The sequence below is a fragment of the Microtus pennsylvanicus genome, chromosome X (assembly GCF_037038515.1).
Source record: "Microtus pennsylvanicus isolate mMicPen1 chromosome X, mMicPen1.hap1, whole genome shotgun sequence".
Taxonomy (NCBI): domain Eukaryota; kingdom Metazoa; phylum Chordata; class Mammalia; order Rodentia; family Cricetidae; genus Microtus; species Microtus pennsylvanicus.
In genome coordinates this window covers 3,984,021-4,000,971 of record NC_134601.1, presented here as the reverse complement: position 1 = coordinate 4,000,971, position 16,951 = coordinate 3,984,021, and the positions used below count along the sequence as shown (strand labels likewise).

The 16,951-nt window shown below is 44.9% G+C and overlaps 1 protein-coding gene across 4 annotated transcripts in view; it reads right to left on the bottom strand.

The window, feature by feature from the left end:
- The window catches only part of LOC142840159 (integrator complex subunit 6-like), a 53,416-nt gene extending 42,266 nt beyond the window's left edge, over window positions 1-11,150 (bottom strand). For 3 of the 4 annotated variants that reach the window (XM_075956675.1, XM_075956674.1, XM_075956677.1), the window contains exons 1-2: window positions 10,674-11,150; window positions 10,462-10,539 (exon numbers count right to left, since the gene is read on the bottom strand). In XM_075956675.1, the coding sequence (XP_075812790.1) occupies window positions 10,462-10,539; window positions 10,674-10,784 (189 nt within the window). In that variant the 5' untranslated portion in view covers window positions 10,785-11,150. Of the gene's footprint in view, window positions 1-6,723; window positions 6,817-10,461; window positions 10,540-10,673 lie in introns of those variants that run through there. The other variant, XM_075956676.1, reaches the window with a different exon arrangement.
- Window positions 11,151-16,951: the final 5,801 nt, after the last annotated feature.

Genomic DNA, 16,951 nt, shown 5'->3' with positions numbered 1-16,951 from the left:
GATCAATTCCCAGCACCCACATGGTGGCTCACAACCATCTGTAATGAGATCTGGTGCCCTCTTCTAGTGTGCAGGCGTACATGCAGGCAGAACGCTGTATCCATAATAACTAAATAAATTTTAAAAGCAAAACAACAACAAAAATCCTGCTTCAACTACAGGTTACAGATTAGAAGACGTCTACCAAGCGTTTTCTGTGGAGGGCACTAAATGCTTTTCTTCCCTCACAACAGTAATGTTTATCATTACTGGTAAAGCAAAGAAACAGTCATTTCTAGCCATCTCTGAGTAAGCCAGTTTTGCCAACCTGCTGCTGTTCTTACCGGGCCTCCTCAGCTTCCCCACTTGGCAGAATAGACATAATGTACCCTATCTCAAGCTCCATCCTCTCTGCACCCGAATGACTCCACATCTGTGCTAAAGAGGGGTCCAGCTGGGAGATAGCAAAGGCAGAATATGTACACTAATAGTCACCTAGAAGTAGCCAACCAGCCAACCAATAAAAATAACATTTGCCGCAGTCATTTCCCCTGGCTGGGTGGTTCCTACGCTCTATCATCTTAGAAGAGTCTCTGGACTGGAGGCATGCGGCTATCAGCTGTGTTGCCTAGCCTCTCTGGGCCCCAGATAAACGTCTCTGACTTATCAACTAAGTGCTGATAATAATACCTTTGACACAGGCTGACAGGGGAGATAAACTAAATAAACACCTTATATTCACTGGCAAACTGCCCTGTATATAAGCCTTGCTCAGTAGGCGTCAGCTGCTATTATTAGAAAGCAAGAGTTTGAGCGCTCACTTTTCCAAGGAAGCAGATACAAGTCAATTCATATCTAAACTATATGGCATGCCATACGGTCTAAACAACACATTTGACCATAAGATAGGATTTAGGAGGACCTAAACCTTGGCTCTAAACTCTTCCTTCTAGTGCCGGGCCTCACACACTCAATTAATCTAGCACTGAGCCCCACTCTAGCCCCTCCCACATATTTTGCATGTTATTAGCAGGCTTATCTGTACTTGCGGGCTCATAATTACACATTTATCCTTTAAATTGGAGCCTTTATAGAAACAATGCAATCAGATGGCCCTGGAAACCCCATTAGGAAGTCGAATCCCCAGGAGGCAAAACTCCTAGGTACTTTCTTGCCAGGTGGACCACCCCCCCACTAGGAATCACTCCCCTTTCAGACCTCTGATGACTTCCCATGAGAAGACAGGGCTGTGCAAGGAGCATTAAAACCTCCGTGAGAAAACAATTCAAGCTCCCTTTGGTTTTTTAGGTTTGCATATGCTGAGCTGAAAAGTGGATTCTTTATCATACTTTTCCCGGGGAATCTGGAGCCAAGTAGCTAGGGAACTCTAATAAGGGGCACAGTAAAGACCTTAATAAATACTTTAACAGCACTGAAAGCCTGAAACGTTTAGTGTCACCAACGAAAACATGTTGCAAATGGAATCCTGAATTATCACAGTTAGATTCGTTCACATGTGTACTACATTATACTTAGCCCAGGAAAAAAATTCTAACCCAACCAGTTGGGTCAGCAACTGCATCCAAAAACCTAAGCAACCAAACTAGCTTTTGGTACAGCCAAGAATAGGATGCTTTCATATTTTGCCCCAGGGCTGAGGGTTATCGAGCCGTCAACTCTGAACTGTAAGATAACCTTTCATGTATAAATGAGGCCTTTATGATGGTGTTCATTTTAAACAGGACTCTGAGAGAAAGGATCCTCCCCTTCAGAACAATTTCCAGGGCCTGAACACCAGAAACTACATTCAGAAAAAGGACAGAGCGGCCCTGCTCACAGAAATGCAGTGCAAGTCATGTACGTCACTTTATATTTCCAGGCAGCCACTTTTTTTTTTTAAAAAAAGTGAAAGCTAAGGATGGTGATATGTGCCTGTACATCTGTCTCTAAAGGCCTCTAAACAGGTAGTTAGCAGCAGGAAAAATCACTTGATCCCAGGGGTTCGAGGCCAGCCTAAGCAACATGGTAAGACCATACACATATACATACACACACTGAGACACACACCAAAAAAGAAAAAAAACTGGATTATTATGAAATTTCTTTAACAAAAATAGAAGTAAAATATATTTGCATTGTCCAGCACACTTATAAACCATCCCTTTTGAAGGGCTCAGCAATCACATGGCTTGTGGATGCTATGCTGAACAACAGAAAAATATAAAATCTTGGGCCACTGACATGGGTCAGTACTTATTCCCAGCCTGCAGACCACAGTCCTACCCCTGCCTCCACACAGTGGAAGGGGAGACCCAACACCTTCTGACCTCCACACATGCACCAGGGTGGCCTGTGCCAATGAGCACAAGGCCAACAGAAAAACACATAAGCCACTGTAAAAAGAAGGACTAGCTGCAGCATATTTGAAAAAGACATGCCGACGCCTCTGCCATCTCAGCCCCTTGCTGTCTCTATTGGAGCCTTTTCCAAATCCTCACCCAGCACTGGAAGAGCCAAGCCCTGACAGAAAGCTCTGAGGAAGAAAGGGGGCGTGGAGCAATGGATGTGTTTTTAACAAATCAAGCTGGAAACCCAAACTCATTTACCAAAAGAAAGAAGAATAAATATAATAGTTCTATGGCCGAGAGACCTCTATGGGTTAAAAGGCTTTCCTGGGGAGGAAGCTCTGGGAAGTCAACCATCACAGGCAACCCTGTAGTCAAGAGATAAGTATACCAGGCTTCCAACAACTACCCGTGGGCTTGGACTAGATCTCTAAGGGAACAGGAGACTCCCGTTTAAAGATCTAAATGAAAGGAGTTATGTTTTCTTTATTCCGATCCCACTCCCACCCACACAGAGGCCCCTTCAATCTGGCCCTTCCCTAGAAAGCACATTTCTCCCCACGACATAGAACAGATGCCTTGTTTGGCTACTGTGGAACTAAGAACCCTGTGTTCTCGGCAGTTCGGATTCTCTTCCAGAAGCGAAGACAAACTGAAAAGGAAAATATTTGCCTTCTTACCTGCGCCTGGCCCCTACATCCCCGATCCCAGTGCCAAGATCAAATACTTTCAAGTAGCCAGCACTAACTGAAAAGCAGGCAACTTCAACTAAACCTCCTGCGTGACACCACCTCGCCACTTCCTCTCCACGCTGGCCCTGCTTCGACAAGTGCTGTGAAATACTAAGCAAACAGACGCAGACAACAAAGCTGCCCGTCTTTTCTCCAAATCCCCCTCAGACACTTTCTTCTCAGGAGAAATATACAAACAGTAGCTTGTCAGTTTTAAAATTCGCATGCCTTCTGTCTGCACGAGTCAGAATTCGGATGAGACCACCTGAGTTCTCAGAGAATTACACACCCTCACTCCTTCACCTCCAGCCCTTTGGTTGAGTCCAGCACTCTAGGACTCCTGCTCTCCCCTTGAGCTGGCTGTTTCTTGGTATTACCCTAGGTCTGTACAACAAAGCCCGGTGCACAGAGGTTGTTCAATAACTCTAAATGCACGCAGAGACTGCAGAAGTGGGGAGGCACTGTCAGACCATCCTTGGGAAGCACCATTTTGATCGTATCACAGCAGTGATAAAAGTTGCATTTCCCTGAAGAAAGAGGGACTGCAGGCAGTGAGGGGAAATTAGCATTGTTAATGGTGATTACTATCTAGAGAGAAGTCTCAAAGATGGGGGTGAGGGGAGGAGGAGGCTTTTGTGTATACACATTGCCAGAAATATTCTTTCCTATTTGAGTACCTACTAAGACCTAGGGCCTCTCTAGTACTAGAGGTACAAATATCCCTGTGTTCGAATACACGCCTTTAAAATGCTCGTATTAGGGAGCTCAAGATGAACACTAACACAGTTAACATGCTAGGAGATGTGGATGTATCTTGGCAGCAAAACGCTTGCCTAGCATGCATGAAGCCTTGGATTCTACCTCCAAAACCAACACCGCACAACGTACCACACACACACACACACCACACACCACACACACCACACACACACACACACCACACACACACACACACCACACACACACACCACACACACCACACACCACACACACACACACACACACACACACACACATATAGTAATACAGTGCTAAATGCAGAAGGCAGCTACGGAGAAAGTATTAAGAGAGCAGAGTTAGGGAATCACAAGGGGAGTTGCTAGAGTGCCTGGAGAGGGAGTGGGAAAGAGGAGCCAGATCACTTTGGAGAATGTACATTGAAGGGTGGACGTTGACTCGGTGTGGCAGGCAACAGACACGCCTTTAATTCTAGCACTCAGTAGGCTGAGGCAGACAGAAGAGAGAGAAAAACAGAGCCCAATAAGGTGCCTCAAGCCTGTAATCTCAGCACTCAGCAAGCTGAGGCAGGAGGACTGTTCAAAATTCAAAGTCAGTCTGGGCTACCTAGCGATAACCTGGATCAAACAGAACAAAATTAAGTTGAAATATGTCCAAGTTCCAGAGAATGACATGTGCAATGACATGGAAGAGAGAGCTAAGTGAGCTTGGGGACGAGAGCTTCCTTTCTCCTGATGACTGGAGCCTGGGTTGGTGTGAAAAGAAGAAAACGGAGAGACACTGTTGGAAAAGCAACACAGGTCCAGATCAAGGCCATTGCTAGTATCTAGCTCAAGGTTTATGTGCTTTATTCTGACGTCTAATATAGAATCCTGAAGGATTTGAAAACACTTTTTTTTCTCTTATTTTATTCAAGTTTTTGGAAACAGTATCTCATTCTGTAGCCCGGGCTATCTTGGAATTCACTATGCAATCCAAGACAGCTGAGAGCTCATGTAAATCCTTCTGCCGGAGCCTTCCAAATGCTGGATTCACAGGAGTATGCCACCATGCTGGGTTTGGGCTGGGTTTGGAGAAAAGGTATCAATATGTAGGTCCAATGTCTGTCGGATTTCTCATAGGAGAATGACTAGCTCATTTTCTTTAAAGACCAACAAACTTAGCAATAAAGGGGAAGAACGACTAGCTACCACAGTGACCCAGGTGACAAATGCTGACAATGAATGGACACAAGAAAGGCTTGGGATACAATGCAGATGAATTAGTACAATGTCACCATTTTTTCCTAGAATCTTCCAGCTGATCCATAATCTGAATGCTGTGTTTTAAAAATTACACCTTTGCCAGAGATGTAGTCTTCTACAGTTAAGTCTTTCTCTCTCTTTTTCTTGTTTCACAATAACTACTGTCAAATGTTTCACATGGCTAGTGAGGAAGGAAAGTGAGACAGAAAGCCAAAATCAAGCTAGGCATGGTGGTACATACAGTTCATCCCAGCACCTGGGAGGCAAAGGCAGGCTAATCTCTGTGAGTTCAAAACTAGCCTGGTCTTACATAAAGCGTTTCAAGGTAGCCAGGGCAACATAGAGAAAGATGTTATCCCAAAGGGGAGGGACAAACAAAATCATTCATCACCAAAGTGAGTGTGTGCTGCTTTTGAGCATTTGGGGATTTTGAGTTTGAAAAGTGTCTTGCATTATTACCTAAGATGGCTCTCACAGGTTAGGTTGCTGCTATTTCACCCCCAAAAACATTTCTACAGAGTCTTAGTCATCATAATGGAGGACTCCCTTAAAAGATGCTCCTTTAGCCAGGCCACGGTGCTGCACATCTTTAATCCCAGCACTGGGCGTCAGAAGCAAATGGATCTCTTGAATTCTAAGGCCAACCTGGTCTCCAAAGCGAGTTCCAGGACAGCCAGGACTGTTATACAAAGAAACTCCATATTGATCCCCCCGCCCCCCAAAAAAAGAGTTGATCCTGTAATCACCTACTTAAAATCCTAAGAAATGTCTGTTACAGGTATCATTTCTTAAAAACTTTAGTTTACTTCCTCAGTCTATAGGCCAGAATTCTTCCGCTTTCCAGTTCATATTGACAAAGGCATGCAGACACCAATACGCAAAAGTAGCTACCCAATGCGATAGAGAGCAACACCCAAGACAGTCGCTCACATTTTCCAATGGGGTATGTTTTCTAATTACTGCTTCAGGGGAGCTTCTTTGAAACATTACCTCCTCTTATTTATAACATACTTCTGACCACTATTTATACATGTATTTCAACTATTTCGGGAAAAGCGATTCTGGGTTATGTTAAAAATAATTTCCTATAAATAAAAATAATTTTAATAAAGTAGCTTCCAATATGAAACCACTTTGAATACTTTTAGTAGGAGAGAGCTCAGGCTAATGGCTTGCTTGCCTCTGACAAGCCCGCCTCTCTCGGTCACAGAATAAACGGAAATTATGATTCATAACAAAACAAAACATACAAGACAGCAGAATCTCAGCCAAGACCATTAAGAACTATGCCACAAAACCCCTCACACAACATTTTTACAGCCCTGTACTATATTCTTCTTCTAAGGACACACTGGAAATTACGAAATACTAAACAGTGGTATCCTAGCTATGTACACTGAAAATATACTGCATATATATATATATATATATATATATATATATATATATAGTGTTAATACTTGTAACACAATGTATGAAACATGTCTACAAAGCAACACTAACACAGATTTAACACACGATATTTTCAATTCTATGTGGTCCCTAAATCAAGCTTAATTCCACCCACAGACAGAGTGCTGCAAAAGGAACAGGTATGAACAATATTAAAAGAGCAGACAGCTATGTGCCAAGAGGTATGCCATGCAAAGTTACTACGTCTTTGGTGAAATGCTATATATTACATACCCAACAGCACACGTTAGTGAAAAATTCCTCTTGCAATAATTTCTCCCACAGATTTGGTCTCAAAGCTCGTAAGTGGATATACTGGGAAGAGTTGCATGCCTGTTAAAAAGAAATCTCCCAAGCAAATGCACAATTCATGCCTATTACAGCTGCAACAGAAGAGGGCCTACTAGCAGAATAAAAGTCATTTGGAGGCATTTAAAGCTGGATATAATCCAGATCTGAGAAGTAAACTGTTACACTGTTTCTGCAGCCTCTGAGAACGTGAAAATAACACTCAATCCATCTATTCCGCAGAACAATTTGCTACCAATAAAACACTAGCAAACCATCACTTTGCTGCACAGGCCTCCAGCCCCTAGCAAACAGTGAAGTTTCAAGGAGGAACTAAAATGCCTGCTGACAATCAGAGAAGGACCTGTTTGTTAGCAGGTGTGAGATAAAACAGACCTACAGGGTTCTCAGCCACTAGCAAGTGAAAATCTATACTGAACTTTGCAAAGAAAATATCACCAGAAGCTCTGAGGTTTCCAAATTTCTAAGCAAGCTACAACCCTAAAAAGCAAAAGAGCTAAGTTCTTACAGGCAGAGGAGAGAGGTGGGCTAGGCAGGAGGTAGTGTCCAAAAGAGAAATTCAGAAAACTCTTACCCAGATATGATTTATCAATAGTAATGTTGGTGAAGGACAAGAATATTATTAGATTCTTAACCTTTCCTTTCACCCGGATAAAATGAAGACCCTGAAAAGGCTCGGGAAGGCATAAAGACTAAGATGAAGTGATTAATAATTAAACATAGTATACTAAGTATCTTCTCACATTTGACCTACAGGGAAAAGATATCAAAGGAGAGCTGGGCAATGGTGGCACAAGCCTTTAATCCCAGCACTAGGGAGCCAGAGGCGGGGGGATCTCTGTGAGTTTGAGGCCAGCCTGGTCTACAGAGAATGCTTCTTGTTTAAGGCAAAATATGAAAATGAAAAGTGGTAGGATAAAAAGAGCTAAAGAGAAATTTTCACTAAAATAATATTGAACAATTTCTTCTGTTCCATACAAATACTGAAAGCTTCGTAAGCAAGTGCCTAAGATACACAGCTATTGAAAAGTACGTGGCAAACCGGGCGGTGGTGGTGCACGCCTTTAATCCCAGCGCTCGGGAGGCAGAGGCAGGTGGATCTCTGTGAGTTCGAGACCAGCCTGGTCTACAAGAGCTAGTTCCAGGACAGGCTCCAAAACCACAGAGAAACCCTGTCTCGAAAAACCAAAAACAAACAAAGTATGTGGCAACTCAGTATAATTCACTACATAAAAGAAGTAGGGAAAGCAGAGTATAACTAAGCACACTGGCTGGGAATGTAGCTCAGGGCAGAACACTTGCCTAGCACTCAGAAGGGCCTGAGTTGTGTCCCTCACACTGAAGAAACTAGTAGGACCACGGGATTCCACTGCTAGACTTAACAAGATACAAGAATGGCTGTCAAAGTGGAGCAAAACAGTCTATTCCTTCCAAGGGAAGGAAAGACTGTAAACTGTGATGTAATTCTTTTCTCTCTCTCTCTCTCTCTCTCTCTCTCTCTCTCTCTCTCTCTCTCTCTCTCCCTCTAGAAGTGTCTCACTACATAACCATGGCTGACCTAGAACTTCCTGTGTAGACTACACTGACTACATTGGCCTCAAACTCATAAAGATCTGTCTTCCTCTGCCTTCTGAGTGCTGTGATTAAAGGCATGCAATACCATGACAGGCAGTCATGTAATTCCTATAACTCCAAAACTGTTTTAGGAACTGTTATGAGTCCTCACAAAATGCTCAGTAAGTTGTACCTTTAAAGAAAAAGATAGGGAGTTCTAGACCAGCCTGGTCTACAAGAGCTAGTTCCAGGACAGGCTCCAAAGCTAGAGAAACCCTGTCTTGACAAATAAAACAAAAAGAAAAAGATAGGTTCACAGTTTTGTAGCTTAGCCCCTCCACTGCTTCAAATTACTGAGTATATCTTCAAATAGGCACACTACAAATGGCATAGGCTCTTACTGTTGTCAAAAGATGGAAACATTCGGACTCTGATCTGATTTTATTTTTCTCTGGTGACGACAGAATGTTTGCAAAGCTTCCTATTTGTAAGTGCTCCCTCCATCACTGAAACTTAGGTCTCCAACCCTATGCTTGCAATTATGTTAGCCCAGACTGGCCTGGAAAGCTGCCATTTTCTAAAAACATATGGCATTTTGCAAGATGTCTAGTAGCTCGATGGGGGGGGGGGGTAGCTAAACAAAAATTGAAAACAAAGCAATAAAGCCAGAATAGGGTTAGGAGGAGCCTACAAATTAAACTTTTAATCAAAGCTGAGACTTACCAAATAAGTCTCTTGGCTTTCATTATGTCTGAAAGAATATTCTTTGGCTAACTTACTCACCTTGAGAGGTATTTTTCATTAGAACAACCCACTAGACCAAGGCTTACAACACATCCAGACTGAACATTCTCTTAATTTACTGAGATGATTTGGGACGGAGAGAGAGGACACACGCACTGGCAAAAGACATCAGGGATAATGGTAACAACCTTCTAAAATTTCAACATGCAAGCTCAATCCTCATGCAGGATGATTTAACAGTTTGAGTTCCTCTTATCAAGCCACTACAGGCAAACCAGTTCTTTATCTCTTCATCATGGGAACACAAAAAACTACCCGACGGAGGCTAAGGGTCAGCCCCTGCGAATCAAATCATCGAATTTGACTAGTGCATCTGCTCTGAGTCCAATCGTGCCCTTGGCAAATCCCTATGCAGCTAAGAGCAAACCTAATTTCGGATGCAAATAGGTAGGCCAGCTCCCTGAACCTCTGGCCCCTGTTAAACCAGTTCCCTAAGAGGGTTCTGCGCAGACACCCCACACACACACACATTTGGTGGTTTCTTTGCAGGAATTTCCAATGAAACAGCAACGGTCGCTAAGGTAACTGAGAGCCGGACTAAACCTGACTGAGCTGAGAGCAGAAAGGAGCATGCAGGGTCTGGGAGCTGGGAGCAGCATAGGCTAACCATTTCCGAACGGGTGGGGGCGCAGGAGGAACGGGAGGGGCCGGGGAGCGGGAGGGGTGGGAGGGGCGGGGGCGGGGTCCACGGGCTCGAATGCAAAGGAGCAGCTCCCAGAGGCCCGCTCTAGTGCCACCCTGCGCTGGGCAGGAAGAGGAGGGGAAGATGGGGTGGAGGAGAAGCGGACGAGAGCGGGGAGGAGGGAGAGGAAGCCCGGGCAGGGCGGGCCGAGGGATGGAAGGAGGGTCCAGAGGAGGAGCCCGGGCAGCAGGAAAGCCCGCGCTGGGCTATGAGCACGTTGGGGCGGAGTCCCAGGCGAAGGGGCCGCAGCCTCACCAAGGGCCTTGAGCCCTCCTTCCTTGGCCTCCTCCCCTCCCTCCTTTCCATCTCAGCAGCGCCCTCACCCTGCCTCCGGCTGCCTCATACAAAAGCAAAATGTCCGCCATCTTCCGCGGCCGTCGCTCTAGGAGCTCGGCCCTCCTGTGCCTTCTCTGCACGGGCTGCCCATTCTCGAGCCCCTCTCTGCGACCCCCCGGCCGCCTCTGACCGCCCCTGTGCCCCCTGGCCTTTGGCGCCCGGCACCCAAGCCTGTCCCGCAGGGCGACGCAGAATCGCCACGGGCGGAGGCAAAAGGGGGATCAGCAGCTCAGGCTGGCGGACGCGCACGCTCTTCCCGCCCGCCGCTCCCCCGCTGGCCTGTTTACCTTGATGCAGTACGGAGGCTCATCATAGGTGACCAGCATGTACCTGTCTCCGCGGCTGGCTGGGTCCCGGGCTCGCAGCTGCGGGGCGAGGGATGACGGAGGGATCGCGTAGGAAACGAGGGGAAGCGATACAAACGTTACAGAAGCACCTCAGTCCAACCCCCCCCCATCCCGCAGGAGCGACCCCCATCTCTCCTCTCCCCTCCTTTTACCTTCAAGAATAACTCCACAGCGCCTTTGGCAATGTCCAAGTAGGAGGTGCCCAGGTCAGTGCGCTGGTTCATGGAGGCGGACGTATCTATGAGGAACAGCAGGATGGGCATCTTCCACTACACCTTTGGTTCTGGTCCCCACTCTCCCGGTCCCTTTGCCCTCGCTGCCACGTATGGCTACCCAAATCCTGAACTCTCGCAGAGCCAGGGAGCAAGAGGAAGGGGGAGATGGAATGGGATAGATGGGACCGCTCCTGGCCTCCTCTTTCTGCAGCCCCAACTCCTCTCCCTCCAAAGGAACTTGAAAGTGTGAGTGTGTGTAGGTCTCGGGGCCGTCCCTCTTCCCCTCTTCTGCCACCACCACTGCCTGCCGCTGCCGCTGCCAGGACTACTGCCGAAGCATCCGTCCACGCTCAGTAGAGCGCTCGCCCCAGACTGAGAGCCCTCTCTGTTCACTGACACAACTTCTGTCTGCTCACCTACCATCAGTACCATGTGACCAGGACCCACGCCATTGGCTGCCAATTATGTTTAATTTGCATATTCATTAGATGACAGGGTAAGGGGAGGGACTTGGGTCAAGCCTCTGAGCTGAAGTTTGAACCCTTGCTGGAGGTAAGGGGCGGGGAGTAAATGACCCTCTTTAAGCACAGATTCTCCTTTAAAGGATTGGGAAGCCGTTAAGGGTAATTTGTTTGGTCGTTTAGATGGATTTTCTTTTGTGCTTCAAAGATGGTGATTCGAAAGGAAGAGAGAATTGAGCAACAATTGTACAGAAACAGATGTTTAGGCAGGCTGCACAGAAACGTTGTGCTAACTACAATCAATCAATCCTGCCAGTGGCTAAGACCAAAACATTTCAGTAGCAGCAAACTTCGTTCCTGGCCAGACTTGCTCGAATTCCTTTAGCTTAGTCCTCTTCCTGATCAGTGTTTATGTGTCGTTTTCTCAGCTGTATTCGGCATGTAGCTACTTAAAAAGGATACTATCGCTGGAACAGTTCCTCTAAGCTGTCTTTTTGTAAAGACGGGCTTTCTCAGGCTTTGAAACATTGGCCAGCCTGTGATACTTCAACCACTTCTGTGACATTATTTTTACTATGACTATTTTTGGGTAGGGCTGAATCACAGTAGAACATGTGAAGCCCGGGTTTGATTCCCCAGCACCGATGATGATGATAATGGTGATGATGATGCAAAGGATGTCTAGCGATGTGCTGTGAACGTTGGAATCTTGGGATTCAATGAGTGTACAATTTTTTTTTTTTGTTTTTCGAGACAGGGTTTCGCTGTAGTTTTAGAGCCTGTCCTGGAACTAGCTCCTATAGACCAGGCTGGCCTTGAACTCACAGAGATCCTCCTGCCTCTGCCTCCCTAGTGCTGGGATTAAAGGCATGGGCCACCACCACCCGGCTGAGTGTACAATTTTAATGAGAAGGCCACACACATATCTGCAAATGTTTCCTATATTGCTTGTAACCATCCTATGTATACGTTCTCTCTATATGTATACATATATTTATATCATGTTTTCTGAGAAAGAGGATTTCAGAACTGATTTCGTGATAGTTTATAATCCACTGGCAAAAAAAGTAATGCAAGGAAAAACACTGTGTAAACAATTGTCCTTGGTCTAGAAGTTCGGGTTTCATGGACAAAGAACAAGGTGTAAAGGAGGGAATCTGGGTTAGACAGAATGGGGTGAACAAAAGTGAACCAGAGGCCATACTATGCACGACATATTTCAGGCCAATGTGTTGAAATACAGAGAATTATTGGGGAAATAAGGGTGGAAAGATACGAATAGCCCCCATTTTCATTGTTTTAATTAATATTGGAAAGGGGGCTGGGGACATTGTTCATTGGATAGGAATGCTTACTGCTCTTGCAGAGGACCCAGTTTGGTTCCCAGCACACATGTGGAGTGACTCACAACTACCTAGTCAAGGTCTGGGGAATCCGACATCTTTTTCTGGCCTTCATGGGGAGCATGCACATGTGCGCGCACACACACACACACATACATACATACACACACACACAGACATGCACATGTGTGCATGCAATTAAAAATAAAAACAAATCATTAAGTATTGCTGAAGAAAGACAGTGTCTACATGGGCTAGGGTGCACATAAAAGTTTATGGCCAGTGGATGCCTGTGTGCTAGTTTTTGTATTGCTGTGTAGTAAATTTTCACAAATTCAGCAGCTTAACACATACTTAAAGTGTTATCTCATAGTCTGATTTAGCTGGATTTCCTGCTCCGTCTCAGAGCTGTGGACAGGGTATTGGCCAGGCCACATTTCATCTGGGAGCTCAACTGGGAAAGAATCAGCTTGGTAAAGCTCAAGAAGGCTGTTGGCAGCATTCATCTCGTTATGACTGTACGCATATAGGCTGAAGGCCACCCACAGATCTGCCTGCTGCTAATGTCCCCTGCCACACAGCCCTCTCCATCACCTGTTCACAATGCAGCTGCTTCTTCGGGGCCAGCAGAGAAAGCTCTCTCTCCAATCTGCTGACACAGAACCTTATATAATGTAACATAATCATGACAGTGACATTCATTATCATTTCTGTTGACTAGAAGCGAGGCACGGGTCCGAGGGAAAGAGTTTATACTGAACGGGTGCAAATCCTAGGGCTCATCTGAGAATTCTGCACAACTTTGGGCAAAGAGGGAACACGACCTAGGAACTAGTTTTGTCTGATTTAGTATTTTCATTAAAGTCATTTATAAATAATGATAATAACTAATAATAATAAATAAGTCACTCTCATCTAGCCGAATAAATGTATTGGGTTGATTTATCATCTTTTGATTGAATAAATTACAGTACTACTCATGAGGAGTTTACATTTTACTGTGACATTATTTATTCATTTTTATATAGGACTATTGAGGCATAATGTGTACTAGTGCACATATGGCATTTAAAGATGACTTTGAGAAAATCTCCTCAGGGCTGGAGAGATGACTCAGTGGTAAGAGCTTCTATTGCTCTTGCAGAATAGCTGGGTTCAGTTTCTAGCACTCAGTCCAGGCCTATAAGCACCTGTAACTCCAGCTACTGGGAATCTGACGGCTGTACGCATATGCATACACCCACATGCAGAAACACACACATACACGAAATTCAAAATAAAAATAAGTCTTAAAAGATCTCTTCTGCATTTCTCCCAGCTTTGCTTATGCCTTACTTTTCTAACCAACAAAAGATCTCTCTTTAAAATATCACACATTTAGTCTTACAAAAAGGGCTTCGGATGTGAATGCTGCCGGATCTTTCTCAAGTGACTTGCCAACATTAGCAAAGCGCAAACAGCTTCAGTCACACAATTTCCCAGCAGTTGAGGACATGCAGGTCCTACAGGGTAGAGAGTCTTCCCTCACAGGCAAACTCCTTATAATGTGTTTGCTTCCCTTCAAACAGGGCATGTTATGTATTCTTTTTTGGCCTAAGCCCAACTTTAACTGCGGTGATGCAAACCTAAAACTCTGAAAACCATACACATCACATTCTAAAATGCAGAAGCACAACACATGAACAGTAGCAGCTTAGTGGGTGGATGTACTTACTCAGATTTGAGAAGCCAAAACCCCAACTGGCTTTCTCAGTATGAACCCTATTGCTGTGCAGACCTCTGTGCAGCACATCAGTGCTAAGCCCCTAGAGGTCCTTTCCGCATCTTTCCTTGCTACAGGCCATCCACTCCTAGGCTGCACTTTAAGTGCCTAGGATGGACTTGTCCCTCCTGTCAGAGCATAAACATTTTGAGAACACTCAAAGCCTAAGACTGCCACCTGGTGCAAAGTACTTGCTCAATAAATGCTTGTTTTAAAATAAATTATCAAATTCCTCTTGGTTTTCATTCTTTCTTTGTCTTCTCACGTGCTTGGGCACTATTGCCATATCCTTTCCTAGGGCCATCCAGCCCTGTATCACTATCTTCTCCCCTCCACCCTCCACCTGAAGGGGGTGTCCTTATGATCTAGAACCTTGTGCATTTGGGCCCCAGTAAGGTGTCTGCAGACCAAACCCTTCAATTGTCACCTTGGCAGCTGGCCTTCTGTCCCTTACAAAGTCGTTCTGAGGAGTCTATAGCACACTGGTTATCTTCCTCTGTCAAATATTTACTATTTTACCAATTTCAGGTTTGTTTTAATTGCCAGCCTTCCGGAAAGTAAACGGATCTTTTCCATTGTGTCTCTGAGAACTGTATTGCCCGTCCAGTCTTCTCAGTCTTCTCGTGCTCTTTGAACTCGTGCGCTCTTGAAAATCATTTCCTATTTCCTCACATCTCCGTCCATTGTGTGCTCTTTAGTTGCTAATAGGCTCTCATACGTCCTCATTCTAGATCTTCCTGGCTCATGTCTGGTACCACCAGATGTGTCCTAGGAAGGAATTCCTGACTCAATACTGCTTGTTCCCTTTACGGAAAAGCTAGCTGACCCGTGGCACACTTACATTTTATGAGCTTGGGCACAGTATGTGTGCTGCCCCCTGGAAGTGTTGGCTTGGTCCAGTATAAGCCTGTTTCACCTCTCACTTTCCACGCCATTAAGCATGCCCTAGTCATCACATCTTGGGAAGATTTGACTTCGCCTCTCCAAAGTCTGCTTTTCATGGCTCAGAGAGGAATAAAGTCTCCCTACATGCTTTCTCTATATCCTCACATTCCTTAAGCCCATAGTGTCTGCTTCCTTTCTCTAGAACTCCATGGGAAACTGCTTAGCTGTCCTCAGGGGCCTGTTTCTGAACAAGTCCAGTGGTTTGTCCTACATTGGTGACATTACTATTTTCCCGTTGCCTTTCTGAGCTCCCCTCCCCTCTCCCTGGCTCGTGAATGTACTTTGGGGTTGTACTAGTGAGTAGACATAGTAGTAAATGCGGGGGCAGTACTATACCATTGAGATATCTCCCGATCCATCACCTTCCGTTTCTTCTACCGTCATCCTGTGCTATTGACTAAGTTGTTTGTTTGGTTTTCTGCCATGGTTGACACATAAACATAATCTGTCTCCCTTATTCTGTCCTACATCTTTTCTTCCCACTGCCCCCACACACAACTGTGTTATTTCTGTTATCTTTTTCACGTAGTCATTATTTTTTTGTTTTACTTAAAATTTCTTGAATGGGCCTTCTATATGAAAGGCAATGGAAGAACTGTAGCTATAAGAGCTTGGATTTTTGAGTTATTATTCCAACTTTTTGGAATATGTGGCTTTGGGTGTGTTATCTGACCTTGGTCTGTTCCAGCTTCATCATCTATTTAATGCTAATCATAATAGCACCTCATATGAGATTTATGAATTAATATTTATAAAAGGTTTTATAGCTGGATCTAATGGTTCAGGTCTGTAATTCCAGCTACTTGGGAGTCTGAGGCAGATGACCGCACATACAAGGCCTTGTAGGTCTACAGAAAGAGTTTTAAGTTTGCCTGTGTAACTTAATGAGAGCCTTTTTCAAAATTATGTAAACACAAAATGGGCTGGGAATATAGTTCAGTAATCGAGAACTACCATGCAGTAGACACTGGGTTCAGTTGCCAGTACTGGAAAAATAATAAAAAGTTTATACTATGTACAGATTCAATAAAAGCAAGAATAGATATAGCCCGTGTCTTTATAAAGCTTACATTCTAGTGGAGGAATAAGCAAAAGCACAGATGCACTTTTATAGCAAGTGCTGTATGAGAAGAAGTACAGAATGTTCTAGAAGCACTGAGGAGGAGCCTATACTCTAGAAGTGGCAGTGGGGAGCAGAGGTTTTCTGAAGAATCTGACTTTGTCACTGACATGAACATAGACCATGAAGGAAGGTCACTGGAGGCAGAGAAGGGAAGGATAGGATTCCAGGTAGAAAAGGGGAGAGGAGTAAGATGGTACGAGAGACTCTAATGGACTTCTAGAAAACACGAGAGTTCTGTGTGGCTACAGAGTAGGGGAGCCTGGATTGAGGGAGCAGGGAGAAAGGAAGTAGAAATGAACTTGGAAAACTAAGCAGGACCTAGGTGAGGTAGGGAGGGCTTAGCTGGCCTGGTTAGGAGTTGACTGCTGTCCTAGAGGCGTGAAGGGCCTACTGAAGAGTGATCCGCGGATTATGGTTTGGTAATATCATTATATTTGCAGTATGGTGACTGAGCTGTATGGGAACAGAAGCGGGATCCAGGAGACTTAAGCATTACTTCTGTAATGTAGGTGCAATAGATTTATGACTAAGGATTAGAGAGGAGCGAGTGGGTGCCGGGTGCACTGGAGCAGGAGAATATG